This window comes from Arvicanthis niloticus, chromosome 10 (assembly GCF_011762505.2).
Source record: "Arvicanthis niloticus isolate mArvNil1 chromosome 10, mArvNil1.pat.X, whole genome shotgun sequence".
NCBI lineage: Eukaryota > Metazoa > Chordata > Mammalia > Rodentia > Muridae > Arvicanthis > Arvicanthis niloticus.
The window spans coordinates 24902857-24917560 of NC_047667.1; the positions used below are offsets into that span (position 1 = coordinate 24902857).

A 14704-nucleotide genomic window follows, 5' to 3' on the forward strand; every position below is an offset into this window, starting at 1 on the left:
TCTGCAATCCAGATTTCTTCAGGCCGCAGAGAAAACAGCCTGCATATGGTCCAGGGGTGAGGGCTGAAGGAAAGTTGGTGTGCTGGCTCAAGTGGAGAGGTGATGTCACTGATAGAGGGGAAACTTGGCCTGGAAAGTCTGAGAGAGAAGCAAATAGAGCATTTTCCAGTGACTGTAGGAACCCTTCAGTTTTGATGAGGCTCCTATCCAAGTGAATCCCTGGGGACCACTGTTTAGATGAAGAGACCACGTACTCAGTGAGTGGTGGGAGAGAGAGCCTGTAACAGGCCATTCCCCATGGAGTATCTGGCAGGGTGAACCGCAACTGGCCGTTTCTCTCATTACCTGGAGTGTAGACTTTCAAAGGTAAAAAGATAAGGCACTGTGAGTAGACCGGAAGTCATATGCTCAGACTGCTAAAGCTCACCCATTGCCTCTCCCAGTCACTCCCACAAAGCCTCACCATGTCTACCCGACACACTGCAGAAACAGACTGTAGCTGTGCTCTCCCAGGGCGGATCATACCTCAGATAGGCAGGCTGCCCAACAGGAGCAGCAAAGAGAAACCAAGGAGAGACACAAGAGCTCTCAAGCCTCATAAGCCCATTAGCCAGCAGTGAGGTGTCCCTGTCACCTTCACCATGCTGGGGGACACTGTCACAGAGCTAAGACATGAAACATTCTTTTAGATAGGTTCTTCCATGTCGCCTGTGACCTTCCATGATGGCCCTTAACATGTCAGTCTTAGCTTCCAGACTGCTGAGGTTACACATATGATCCACCATGCCTGGCCTTGGAGGAGACTTACTAAGAGTTGCTAAAACATAACTATTTGGTCATCACGAATTTGCCTGCTTGTTTTGGCTAGAATACAGTGTTTTTGTATCCTAGAGATTTATGTGGGTGAAGGTGACTCGTGAAGTAGTTTTGATGGCCACACAGACATCTCACTTCTCTGGGACACATGCAGCATGTGTCTCTGGCAGGAAAGAACATCCAGATACAGTGTGGCATCATGACCCGGAGTCCTAAAGCCTATGTCTGTTTTAGGCTTTTCATGAAGGTTGCACATCTGTGCCCTCATTTGTTCTTTTCGGAGCTATGGACTGAGTACAGCTGTCAGTGTGTGCTCCTCCGCAGATGAGGAAGTACCTGTGGGAGGCACATGTGCAACCTCCTGCAGGATCCTACCAGCAGCACAGTAAGGACTGGAAGGTGGGGCTTCAGTCCCTGAGTCAAGGTAGCAGTGTTCTCTGATCTTGATTGGTTCAGTCGCAAAGGTGAGCTTTAAAAGCCCGAAAGTGAGCAGAGGATTCTGGGTAGTGATGAAGAGTCCAGTTTTATAGCTTCTGCCTTACCACTGGCCTCTTTCTCATCCCCAGAGGAAATCCAAGATCACCGCCTCCCGTAAACTTATGCTGAAGGTGAGCCTGGTCCCATGGAGGATGGAGGGGCAGCCGTGCAGACTCTAAGGGATGCAGAGGGCAGGGGCAGCAAGGAGAGAGACCAAGAGTAAAAAAAGAAGTCTGGCCATTTCGAAAGCTGATGGGTGACCAGTGTTGTATCTTGCCCCTCCTGGGTACCTGAGAGACAACAGGAACTTACCTGGGGTGGGACTCCTTGGTGGAGGAACAGGAAGAGATGTGGTTCATTTTGGTATGTTTCATTCTCTGGAGCTCTGTGGGACAAAAGGGAGGGGAAATGGAGGCTGTAGATAAGCAAGCTCTGGGGCTAAGGAATGCCATGTGACCTTCAGGAGGCCTGGTGGCAGCTACTGCCACACTGAGCAATGGCCTCAGACCCAGCGTAGTCTAGAGCCTCTCTCCCCTCAGTCTGAGACGGGAATAAAACATGGGGAACCAGCCCTGGGTCAGTGGCTTTGTCCTTCTCAGAGCCTGATGCTAGCCAAGGCCAAGGAGTGCTGGGAGCAGGAACACGAGGAGCGGGAGGCTGAGAAGGTGCGGTACCTCTCGGAGCGCATCCCCACGCTGCAGACCCGTGGTCTGTCTCTCAGCGCCCTTCAGGTAAGCCTGGCGGGCTGGGCTGGGCTGAGCTCCGAGCTTCACCTAAGGGACCCTCGATATATCTTGAACTAACAACAGAGCCGTAACTTTCAAGGTGCAACCACACCGGTCTCACAATTGCACATGAAGTGATGACATGATACCCATTTTACAGACTTGAGAGGGGAGTTCCATCCCCAGAGAGGAGAATGGGCTTAATTGGGTAGAAGCAGGGACTGGCTTCCCATCAGGTGGTACTATGGCCTGTAAGATGGCAGGATTTCAGAAGGCCCATTCCTCCAAAAATTCGTCCCCCTTTTCAAGAGGAGTCTTTTTTTTTTTTTAAACTTTAAAGATAATGTATTTATTTCCATTTTATGCGCATTGGTTTTTTGCCCGCATGTGTGTCTGTGTGAAGGTGTCAGATCTTGGAGTTATAGACCGTTGTGAGCAGTCATGTGGGTGTTGGGATTTGAACCCTGGTCCTCTGGAAGAACAGCCAGTGCTCTCAAATCACTGAGTCATCTCTCCAGTCCCAACACTTTGCTGTTTTTTTTAAAACTGTTAGTAATTGCTTTAACGCCAGAGACTTTAGAGAAAAGACCAGATGAAAATATGTCCATGTCTCCCATGGCAGTAGCTATTTTAATGTTTTTGTTTATTATATAGTTTTCAAAATTTCCACTATTAACTTATATTACTTTCATAATAAGAAAACTTTTTTTTTTTTTTTAAGAAAATAACTATGAGCCTGATGCAGAAGCATGTGCCTGTGATCCCAATACTTAGGAGCTAGAGGTTGGAGGGTTGTGAATTAAAAACACTTTTTAATTAAAACAGTTTTATACAATGTACTTTGATCATATTTTCCCTCCTCCAACTTGTCTCAGATTCTTCTCAACTCCCTCAAAACAAACAAACAAGCAAAAACCAACCAACCAAACAAAAACCCTAAGGGCTGGAGAAATGGCTCAGTGGTTAAGAGCACTGACTGCTCTTCCAGAGGTCCTGAGTTCAATTCCCAGCAACCACATAGTGGCCCACAACCATCTGTAATGAGATGAGATGCCCTCTTCTGATGTATCTGAAGACAGCTGCAGTGTGCTCATATACATAAAGTAAATAAGTCTTAAAAAAAAACCAAACAAACAAGAAAAACAACAAAAAACAAAAACATGAAAATTAAAACAGAAGCAAGCAAGCAAGAAAATCAGGTTGGGTGTGGTGGTGTTCACCTTTAATCCCAGCACCCTGGAGGCAGAGGCAGGTGGATCTCTGTGAGTTCATGACCAGCCTGGTTTACAGAGTGAGCCAGGACAGAACTACACAGTGAGACCCTGGAGAGAGAGAGAGCGCTGGGTGGGTTGGGGGGAGAACAATAAGACAAAAACAAAAATTAAAAAAGCCAATCAAAACAGAAGAAACATGGAGACATGGAGTTTGTTTTATGTTGGCTGTCTGCTCCTGGGCACGGAACTTCATAAACCCGGTGATAGTCCATTGGAGAAAGCCGCTTTCTCTTTTCCCAGCAGTTACTGTCTGCAGATAGCACTTTGGTTAGGGGGTGCAGTGAGGGCCTTGTATGTCCTATGTCTATGAATTCATATGTGTGAAGATTATGAGTTTGTGCCTAGGCACCCTCAATGACAAGGCTTTCGGGACAGCCTGGGCTACATAGTGATACTACCTTTAAAAAAAAAGTTAGCATTTACAAAAAGCTAGAAACAGAAACCAGGTCATAGAGGAGAAGGGAAAGCAAGGCATATGCTTTGAGTTGTTGCCTTAATAGTGACAACTCTGAACCCGATGCAGAGGCTGCTCCTGTTGGGATTACAGCACAGGCAAAGCGATGGACCATAGGGCTAAACTTGTTCAGTGTACAGACAGACAAGGGAGGCTGGACCCGGAGGCCCTTCCCCGTCTTCTCCTCTCTCATGCCATCGATCTCCTCCTCAGGACTTGTGCCGAGAGCTCCATGCCAAGGTGGAGGTGGTGGATGAGGAACGCTATGATATTGAAGCCAAATGCCTCCACAACACGAGAGAGGTAAGCCCTGGAGGGGTCGGGATGAGACAGCCTGGGCTGGCTGGGGTGGGCATTGGTGTGGCCAATGGGGCCTGGGATGCAGTCTCAGCATGGAGCTTTAGTTTTTCACCCTAACACCATAGGCCTGGAGATGGGCAGGAAGGATAGCAACACATGAAAAGAGCAAACGTCCTCCCCACCTGCCACGTGAGCGAGCGCTTCAGAAGCTGCCGGCTTCCCTCACCCACACAAGTAATCAGATGTCTGTTAATGACATCTTATGTTTGTGAAGGGCTTTCAAGTGTGTTGAATCCTTTGATCCTCCCTACATGCCTGTGGGTGACATGAGGCTATTACCTGACCCTGACAAATGAGGACATTGAGACTCACAAAGGCTAAGAACTTGCTTGGCTCAGGTCACAAAATGGGGGCCCCAGTATGCATGCTGTGCTCTGGTTCCCACTCCGGCCCTTTATCCTGGGGACCAGCCATGGGCCGCTTCTGAGCATTAGCCCAAGGTGATCGTGCACTTCCGTACTCTACCCCGCTTGCCAGGATGCTGTGTGACGCCATTAAGCTCCAGTGAACTCCCTTGTAGACCCCACCCTGGGATTATCAGGGTGTAGGATTTAGGGCTCCTCTATCTACTGTGTCAATCAAGGCTCAGCTGCTGTGCAGGCCCCCTGGGCAGGGTTGAGTAGCAAGAGCAAAGATGGAGGATCGGAGGAGGCAGTCTACACTCCACACAAGGCTTCCAAATGGGAGTAGAGGTTTATTGGCTTTTCCTTTATTCGAGGGTTGGTGATGGGGAGCGGGTGAGGTCAACTAGTGGGCTTAATCTGTAAAAGTTCATTTAGCATGTGTAGTGTCCTTGGAAAAGGATAGGAGATTCTGAGCACCTCAGATGGTCTAACCTGGAGCTTAGGGGACTTGTAGGATGGTTCTAGCTGGAAGCCTGGTAGTTGGATCCTCAGGAAGAGAGCTCTAGGTCCAGCATTCCTGCCATCCAGCCTGGCTCCTTCGCTCCTACAGATCAAGGACCTGAAGCTGAAGGTGCTGGACCTCCGTGGGAAGTTCAAGCGTCCTCCCCTGCGCCGGGTCCGTGTCTCGGCCGATGCCATGCTCCGAGCCCTACTGGGCTCCAAGCACAAGGTGTCCATGGATCTGCGGGCCAACCTCAAGTCTGTGAAGAAAGAAGACACAGAAAAGGTGAGGGCCACTCTCCTCGGATGGCCTACTGTCCTTTACCTGACACTTCTCACACAGCCTTTCGCTGGCCCGAGGCTCTCTAGTCAGTGCGTGAATCAGGATATTCTAGAACTTCCTAGGAGGCCAGTGTCAGAAGAGAGAAGACCATCTGCTTCCAGTCTGAGCGGACAATGGGGCACGAGAAAGGCTGACTGGGAAATTAAAACTTGCTTCCCATACCAGTTAAGGGGTGACCATTGTCCCTGTCACTTCAGCCTCTCAGTGTGGTTCTAGGAACATGAGTGCATAGAAATTGGAGAACCGAGTTAAGTTACTTTCCTAGCAAGCAACTACTTCAAGTTTGTTGGCCTCACAGAGTTTGTTGGCCTCGTGTCCAGAGCTGACAGGCTGTGACCACCAAGGCGAGAGAGCAATCTCTCTGGCCTAGGGAGCTTAATAAAGATAAACAGGCCAGGTAGTACGCTGACAAAATTGAATACAAGTTAAATCAATCAGGAGAGGCTACTTGGAGGAAGTGACCTTGAACTGCAGGGTGTCACCCAGGAGGGTGGCATGAGGCTTGGAGGAAAGGTTGGCCTGTCATAACTGGCAACCAGCCTTGTGACCCCATGGCAGTTACCTAGAACCTCCCATCCACACAGTCTCAGTCTGTGCTCCTGTCTGGCCTACTCATCTTGTATCACGTGCTGGGCAGGGGTCAGGATTTCTTATCTCTCTGAGGAGGCAGATTTTCTCCCATCCACTTTCTTTTTAGCTTTGGGGGTGGGGGGCTGCTTTGTTGCCCCTGCAGCCTGGTGAGATTCTGACATGTTTGTGGATTGCCCACAGGAGCGGCCAGTGGAGGTGGGAGACTGGAGGAAGAATGTGGAGGCCATGTCTGGCATGGAAGGTCGCAAGAAGATGTTCGATGCTGCCAAGTCTCCGACCTCCCAGTAGAGGTGCCTAGAGTGTTCTTCTTGGGGCCCCTCAGAGTCCCCAGGGCACTCGTGAGAAGAGATGGAAGGCGAACCCAATGTACAGAACTCTTAGGGGTCAACTTTCTTGGGTTCAAGCCTACTCCAGTACCTTCAGACACTGGGCACAGCTTGTTTAGGTCAAATCTCTCATGTCCCCTCATCAATAAAACTTGTATGTGGTCGGTGGTCCTGGGACTGGCAGCATCTATGTGCTCCTGGTTGCAAATGACAGAACCATGGGTCTGAGGGACCCTAGAGGATCCTGAGATAGGCAAGTGTCTGAGAATACAAGGTTAGATGATCCCCAGGGTCCCTCCAGTCTAACTCTCCAAGAATCGCAGGTCTTTCTTTCACTTGTCACTTGGTGACATCCTTTGCTTCCACACCTTCAAAGAAGCATCCCCAGTCGCTGTTCCCAGGGAAACAGCATTTAAGAGAAGTTCAACCCACCCACCCTTCAGAGCAATAGCTTCAGGAACTGCCAGGAACTGCCAAGGCTATGGAATTGGGCCATAAAAGTCCTGCTGTGGGCCTTAGGAGGGGAGGTGTAATAGCCAGGTCTACAGGCAGCACTTCTTCACAGAGCATATGTCAGCTGGTGGTAGGTGAGGGTTCACACATGAAGGGGAAGGGCTGAGGGTGCAAAGGTCAGCTGTGGGAGGGAACTGGTCTGGAAGATGGCCAGGACAGGCTGGAGGAAAGGTGCTAGAGGGAGAGGGAGCTTGGGCTTTGGACAGAGCAGCTAAGTCCCATGGGTGGTGCAAGGGAGAAGCCCCAGAGACTATGGGGATTGTGTGTGCTGTGTGTCAATCAGGGGTACCTAAACAACACGCATCACTGGGATCTATCTGATAGCGTTTCCTCTTTTGTCCTGACAGGTCGGCTTGCTGTATGGCACTCTGGGTCATGCTTTGGCCTCCTTCCAGCCCCATTCACCTACCTTTCTGCCCATGCCTGGAGCATCCCTAGGATGCCCTGCCTCCCTCCAGCCTATATGCCCACCTTTGGAGCCAGGATGAAATGGCACACAAAGGGGAAGACAGATGCCAGTGCCTGAGACCTCACCCCAGCAGTGTGGGCTCACGGTCCCCACCGGGCATGCTGGGGTTATCCAGCCACCCCAGGGGGGCCCTAGGCTGAGGAGGGAGGCAGAGAGAACGCCTTCCCAGCAGCCCCGCATTGCTTCCCTCCATTTTTGTTGCTACCTGCAGCGCTCCTAAGTTCTCCATTAAAAAAATCCAGGTTCCCAATGGTGTCTGTAGCTCTGTTGTTAGCGCTCAGGAGAAAGTAAAGATGAGGAGTCTGTGGAAAGCAATCTGAGGACTTCAGCCTCCAGCCAGAGGAGTGAATCTTCCTTCCAAGGCACAATGGTATCACAGACTTTCATCACCCAAAGCTCAGATCTCAGAGGACCACTGAGTCCTACCCTAAGACTCCAGCTGTCGTCAGAGAGGCGTCCCGTTAAGTGTCACATCCCACCCGATGTCCCTAGACTCCACAAACATGAGCCAGCTGGTGTCTTCACACGTACCAAACTGTTGTGTGTCAAGAGATCAAGGTGCTTACAGGCTCTCATCTGCTCTGCAGGGCCCAGGATACTGAGCTTCTTTATACTCCTGTCTCTCAGGAGGGGCATACTGGAGTTCCACATCTGGCCACCAGGAGGCTTCCACCCTCAACTCTGGCCATGGCTGCTCAGGTCCTAAGTCCTTGCTCCCTGCACCTCCAGATTACTTCCTCTCTTACTGGAGACATCAGAGGCAGAGGGAGGAGCATTTTCTGAGGCCACTGCATGGGACCTTCTGTCCTCTGCCAAAGAGCAGTAGTGTGTCAGGGACCCCAGTCTCCCTTCACACTCCTGTCAAACACACTCAAGGCTCATTCTTTCTGCAAGGTGACCAGTTCACTCAGTGATCTGACCTTTGGGCCAATTCCTTTTTCTATCTCACTAATATTTGGGCCCAAACCCTGAGAGAAGTTTAAACCAGGAGATGGGATGGGAGTGGTCCTGTGTCCTCGAGTTGCACCCACCCCCCCTTAAAGCAAAATTCAGGGCCAGAGTGGAACTTGGCTTTTTAAGGGTGGCTCAATAGCAGTTCCTGAGCTTAAGCCACCTGGAAAGTGACTGGTCCCCAGGACTAGTCCCAGCAGAGGCTGAGCTGCCTAAGCAGACTCTTGCACCTGGAATTACCCCTCTCTATTCTCTGATCTCCACGTATTATCTGTCATGAATTCCAAAGGCTGGCGCAAAGTGCAGCGTTGGTACAGGCCTGGGGCAGGCCTGCTCAGCCTGCCTGTGGCAGTGGGGACAAGCACCTTGGGGAGCATTAGGAAAGGCAGCACCTAGCATAGGGTTTTTGCTACAAGCACATCAGTAGAGTCAGGGGTGTGCAAAGAGCATGTCTACCATGCACACATGTCTGCGGTCATAGATACACCCAGACACACACATACATACACACACACACACACACACACAGAGAGAGAGAGAGAGAGAGAGAGAGAGAGAGAGAGAGAGAGAGAGAGAGAGAGCACGAGCGTGATGGGGAACCTGACAGGGCTGGTTCATGCCACAGAGCATAGGGTGAGGTTTCATGCCTGGGCAGCCAAGAAACCCACCCTTCCCTGCCTCACGGGCTCCTTCCTCTTAGCTGGCCTGCCTCCAAAGCATGTCTCAGTGTTTTGTCTCTTACCAGCCCTTTGATAGAACCTGGCCTTAAGTTCCTGAGGCAAATCTCAGTCTGCCAGGAGACTGTTAACCTAGGGATTGGGGTCTCCACCCTGCCCTTGCAGAGGTGGAAGACCAGCCCCAATCCTGACTCAAAGCAAACTTGGTATACAGAGTGTTGCTGGGAGGAAGGGGTGGGGCCGTCAGCACACCCAAGCCTATGGCCCTCTGGGAAAGGGCAGAGGACTTGTGCAGAGAACTCCAGGAGGTCACAAGTCCCGTTCTTCTGCTTCGGTGCCCTGAGCCATCTCCTTAAGGGTAGAGTAGTGCTTAGGTACCCACACTTATCTGGGGAAGGCTGAGCATGGGCAGGAGAAGGTGGGCTCCAGCACTGGGAGGACTCTGTGAAGGGCTCTTTGTTGTAGCCCAGGGCTGGGCCTGGGGTGGTGTCTGTGGAGTCCTGATTCTTCATGGAGGTCCACAGTCCACATGACTGGATCTAGCTATAAAACAGGAGCTAGCCTCGGGACCTCCCATTGATTGGCAGCTCTCACCCACAGCATGTGACCATGTGCCAGGCACTGCTTTAGACACTGTAGTCATTTAACCTTCACTTCTGCCCTGTGAGACAGCACTGTCGCCATCCCCAGGCTATAGGGAAGTACTGAAGCACAGCATTCTAGAGACTTCCCATAGTCACAAAGCAAGGAGGGAGGCGGGACTTAGCTGAGGAAGTCTGTCAGCGCCCAGACTCCCATTCACTATCGACAGGAATAACAATGACAAATGCACATGCCAAATGTTTTATCAGGATTTGTCACACATCCTCAGAAAAGCTAGGAGGTAGATCTCTAGGAATGGAGTCCTGGAGAGTTTAGGACATTAGGATGTAAGGGCCAGAGACTGACAGCTGAGAGCTTCGCAGGAGACCCCACTTCCTTCTGCCATAGGAACTACCTTTTTTTTTTTTTTTTTTTTTTTTTTTTTCTAGAAAGTCTTGCTTCAACAGAGCCCAACTAGCTTCTGATCTGTATACCAGATCAGTACTGGTCGGGACACCAGGGAGTCCCCATATGCCCACCAAAAGGGAAGCCATTGTGAGAGAGGCAAGCTAGATCCACATAGGCAAAGCTGAAGTATTCTTCAATGGTGGGGTCTAGCTGAGGGTGGAGGCCCAGGACCTCTTGGGAAAATGTCTGCTGTGAACAAACCCACAACAGCTGTATGGGCAAGCCTCTCTCTGCAGCTGGAGATGGCAGGATGCTCCTCCCTCCTAGGTAGGACCGACCAGGGCAGGATGCCAATTGCACCACCCTGCCTGTCTCAGGAGGCCAGCTGGTGTCTTCCCCATCTCTTGTCATGTGCCCTGTCCCCACTGGCCCCAAGGCCCAAGCCCAGTGTTGTGTCTGAATCTCAGCGACTGGTACACTCAGGGCAACCCTGTGCTCAAGAGCTTTTGGGGCTAAAGTGTCATTCTGAAGGAGGGGCCAAGTTAAACGTTAGCCACAATGGCCCCCCGCGAAGTGAGTCACACCCCCCACAGGGCTCCGGGCTGGGCAGCCATGGGGGCAGTTTTGTTCCAGATGGGTGACCAAGCTGCTGAAGTCTGGGACAGGTCTCTGGGACCAGGGCAGATGGCAGCTTCCTCTCCTGACCCCCTCAGGGTTCTTTCCTCAAAATGTTTGCCAGCCCATGGGGCCTGGACTGCAGGGAGAGACAGGGGGTTCCCTCATTTCCAGGGTATATGTCCAAGCTGGCTTGTGGCCCCAGCCCATGGAATTAAGGCACACGGCGTTGGGACTGAGTTCTGCAGTCAGTGTTCGGAAGGATTCAGAAAGAGAGTGACACTCAAGGTTGCAGAGGACTAGGACACAGGTCCCCTGACTCCAGTCTACTCAGAAAAACTGAACCAAGGAGAGCATTGTGAGTCTGGGGCTCTGAGAAGCCTGCTCACCTCAGGGCCCCACCTGACTCCAGTGCTAGCCTCCCTTACTGGTAGAGTCAGTACAGGTTGGACGAGCCTGGCCCTTTGCTTTGGGTTCAGGGAAGGTATGCCTCCCCTGGGTGACAGGCAGGTGTTTCAACTTGGAGGCCCGGAGGGGAAACCCTGTGAATGCCATGGTTGCTTAGAGAAAAGGTGAGCAGGGTTATGTGGCACACCACGGGGAGCCAGTTGTCACTGGTCAGTGGGGTACACACACTGTGTGGCTTGGTGCCAATGTTCCCAAAGGACGTCCTCTCAAATGGCTGTTTGTGACCCTAGCCCCTCTGCTGTGCTCTGCTGAAGAGTCAATGCCACAGATGTTTGGGGATCCCATAGCTAAAAGAGAAAAGGGGAAAGGGCTTTCCTTCATCCCAAAGGATGCATGATTCCAAGTTGTTATTTTAATATGAAAATAGCCTTTTGTGGGAATTGTTTCTTAATGTATTTTTTTTAACCCCCTAGATAAGGTGTTACTATGTATCCCTGGCTGTCCTGAAACTTACTCTATAGACCAGGCTGGCCTCGAACTCAACAGAGAGCCACCTTCCTCTGGCTCCTGAGTGCTGGGATTTAGAGATGTGTGTGCTGCCACCACCACCAGGCCTGCTAATGTCTTTTAAGATAAGGTTTCCCTATAGTTTGAGCTGATGCTGTTGTAGGTATATACCACCCTGGCTTCCAATGTTCTTATGTCACAAATTAAGACAGTGGTGATACCACTTCAATAATCAGATTTTAAGAATATTTAAGAAATATTGCTAGCTGTTAAAACTAAAAGCCAGGGGATCACTGGCTTGGGGTCCTTAGGATGTGGGCATTATTGCTGCCTCTTCCTCCTCTCTCTCTCCTCCTCCTCCTTTTCTTCCTCCTCTTCCTTCTTCTTCTTCTTCTTCTTCTTCTTCTTCTTCTTCTTCTTCTTCTTCTTCTTCTTCTTCTTCTTCTTCTTCTTCTTCTTTCCCCCCCTTTTCTCCAACAGTGCCAAAGGCCGGCACTGAACAGTGCAGATAGAAAATGGGACCAGAACTGAAACATCAGAGTGTCCAGAACAGCTTGTTGGGACTGGGGATCCCCCAGATTTCCATTCTAGCCTCCCTGGAAAAGATACCCTATGAGTCTTGTGTTTTGGGGGATTCCAGAGCCTGCCTGTCTGTTGTGGGTTGCCTCAGAACCCCAAGAGAGGGAAGAAGAGGGGTGACCTCTGACTCATATTTGGCTGGGAAATGGCAGAAGACCTCTCCCCTTAGTCAGAAGCTTCCTAGTCACAACAGGCTCTGCCTTGGTGGATTTTCCTTGGTGGAAGTGTGATTGTCACATTTAAACATATGTGTAAATAAAGAATTATAAAGTAAGAACCCATGTATGGAGAGTTTATATCTTTATGGTGCCGTGGCTTAAACCCTTTGGTAGGCATGCAAGGTCTTTACTGAACTTTACACTCCTCAGCTCCCAACCATTCATTTTCAGAACTAGGATATCGTGAAATACTTTGAAACCCTTCCCCACCCCCATCACACTGCATTCCTCTCTATAAAGGTGAATAAACATGGTCTTCAATATTGTGTCCATGAGAGTTTCCCTTCTCCAAGATTTGGCTTCCGCAATCTCAGTTATCTGTGGTCAACTCTGACCCAAAGGTGCTAAATGAAAAAAAAAAAAAATCCCAGGAACAAGCCACGCGTCCATCGAAAGGCACACATTTTTTCTGAGTAGTGTAACCAACTCTTGTACCATCCTACCCAGGACCTGAATCATCTCTTGTCCTGTGCATCCATGTGGCGTAGCTTCTGTCTGCTAACCACTTGGCTATCTCTGTCCCCAGATAGGCTGTGTGGTATCACAGTCCTTGTCTTAAAGTCATCCCCAGTTTTTCAATGGCCCCAAAGTACAAATGTCCTGTAGCTGGCAATTGTATCACAGTGTGTGATTATAATTATGTCTCCCCCTTATTTTTGGGCTGGCCTGGAACTCACTACGTAGCTTAGGCTGGCCTCTAGTCCTCGGCAACCCTTCTGCCTCGGCCACCCAAGTCCAGGGATCATAGGCATAGGCCCCCCTCACTTGCTCTATGTCATTAGGCTTTGTTTGTTTTCTGCGTAAGTGATTGAATCCAGGGGTTTATAAGTGCTAAATGTACATGCCATCACTGATGGCCACCGTCAGCCCTGTGTTCTTAGTTACTGGTATTGTGACTACGTTATAAATCAAGCTTTGTCTTAAACACATATAGGAAAACCATCACATGTATGGCTGGTATTGTCTGTGATTTCAGGCATTCCCTAAGGGGCTGCTATATAATTCTCTGTGTACATTTCTACATGTTTATGAATTCCGTATCTGTGCATTGCTGAGATTCGTACCTCCCTTCTGAGCTTTATAAAAATGCATGCGTTTTGCTTTTTCTCTTTCAACGCTGGCTCAAAATCTGCAGCGTGTCTGTTTTCACTGCCAAGAAATGATGAAAGGGTGAGGGTGCCATCCTCTCTTCACCCTCCCAGGCTTCTGCTTCCTCTCAGTGTTTCTTTGGATGTTCATGGGCCCCTCTTCTGACGTTCATGTCCACGAGGTTTTCTGTTCAGGGGTGCAATTGCTGGAGAAGAAGAACACAGTCACCATTGACAGCTCTACCCCTCGCACGCCACCTGCCACTCTGACAAGTGTGGAGACGCCATCCCTCATTGGTTTTTGTTTTTCCTGAGACCAGAGAGACCAGGGGTCCTGGGTGCCTAGAACCCCGTGGATATCAGTTTTCCCATGACCCAGTCTCCCAGTGTCCGCTTCAACTGGATGGAGGCTCTTCCCAAATTAGTGTGTCCTCCAAACTGCTACTGAACACAAGTGTGCCCAGCCAAGTGTTGAGGCGACTCTGGGGCTTTTTCAGTGTTTGGGAAGCCAGGACACGGATGCAGATTCCAACTGCATGCTGCTGAAAACTCCCACCCTCCTCTTTCCCACTCGACCCCTGCCCTTGGGCTATGGGGCACACAGTGCCAAGTCCTCTCTTGAGCTCCCACACCAACATCCAATGATCTACTGGACAGCTCTTCTTAAGACTTAATTCCCATGGCTGTTGAGTGCAGCTGATGGCTTGACCATATGGAGGCAGCTACCCAAACAGAGAGTCATCAGGTCAAAACGTCAAGAAACTCTCTGTTCATCTCTAGTCAACTTCCTCCCTAAGAGCTCTGGAATCCTTGTCCCCTGTCCTGAATCTCTGACTCTGGAATCCTTGTTCTGAATCCCAGTCCCTCTCACATCAGGCAGAGAGGAGTTCATGAGCCATGTCAATCACTTCTGGGCCCACAGTTCAGCTTTCCAAAGCCCTTGCTAACCCCACCTCTGTTCAGTGTTACCTTTGATTATGCACCCCCTCCTTCCTCCTTCCTTTTCTTTGTAGATTACAAAAATAGCCTCCCCCCCTCCCCCAGCGCGGCGTGGTGGCTCCTGCCTTTAATTCCAGCATTCCCAGCCTTCAGGAGGCTGAGGCAGATGAATCTCCAGAGGCAATCAGGTCAGACTCTGACTTCCCATCCTGTGTGCTGGGCAGCACCCTGGCCTTCTATGAACAGTGCCCGAATCAGCTATTAATTCCATTTCTAATTTTACAAGGAAGATAAACTTTCCCATCCAGGTACCTGACCTTACACACTCAGTCAGGAGGCAGGTTCCCGAGTGGGAAGCAGCTGGTGCTGCGCTCACCCACGGGTCCCCACGGGTGGTACTCGAGTTGCCTCAGGTTATTGCAATATTAATCTGAATTACGTATGGGCCCTCTTCCTGGGGGAACAAAACTACTTTTCCACGGCAGAGTTATACACCCTGCCCCTTTAGGCCACTGTGGGGTATCAAGGAGCCAGGACCG

At 50.3% G+C, this 14704-nt stretch overlaps 1 protein-coding gene across 1 annotated transcript; it reads left to right on the plus strand.

The window, feature by feature from the left end:
- The first annotated feature begins 1321 nt into the window (after positions 1-1321).
- Positions 1322-7443, plus strand: Tnni1 (troponin I1, slow skeletal type). Its single transcript, XM_034513181.2, has 6 exons — positions 1322-1424; positions 1893-2024; positions 3960-4049; positions 5061-5237; positions 6066-6175; positions 7072-7443. Exons 1-5 carry the CDS (start codon positions 1416-1418, stop codon positions 6171-6173), a joined length of 516 nt encoding a protein of 171 aa, XP_034369072.1. The 5' UTR covers positions 1322-1415; the 3' UTR covers positions 6174-6175; positions 7072-7443.
- The last annotated feature ends 7261 nt before the right edge of the window (positions 7444-14704 follow it).

Bases quoted from the DNA above. Each gene is read 5' to 3' on its own strand.
- Tnni1 (XM_034513181.2), top strand. The intron at 4,050-5,060 runs GTAAGCCCTGGA...TCGCTCCTACAG, and splicing joins GCCTCCACAACACGAGAGAG to ATCAAGGACCTGAAGCTGAA. The intron at 5,238-6,065 runs GTGAGGGCCACT...GATTGCCCACAG, and splicing joins AGAAAGAAGACACAGAAAAG to GAGCGGCCAGTGGAGGTGGG.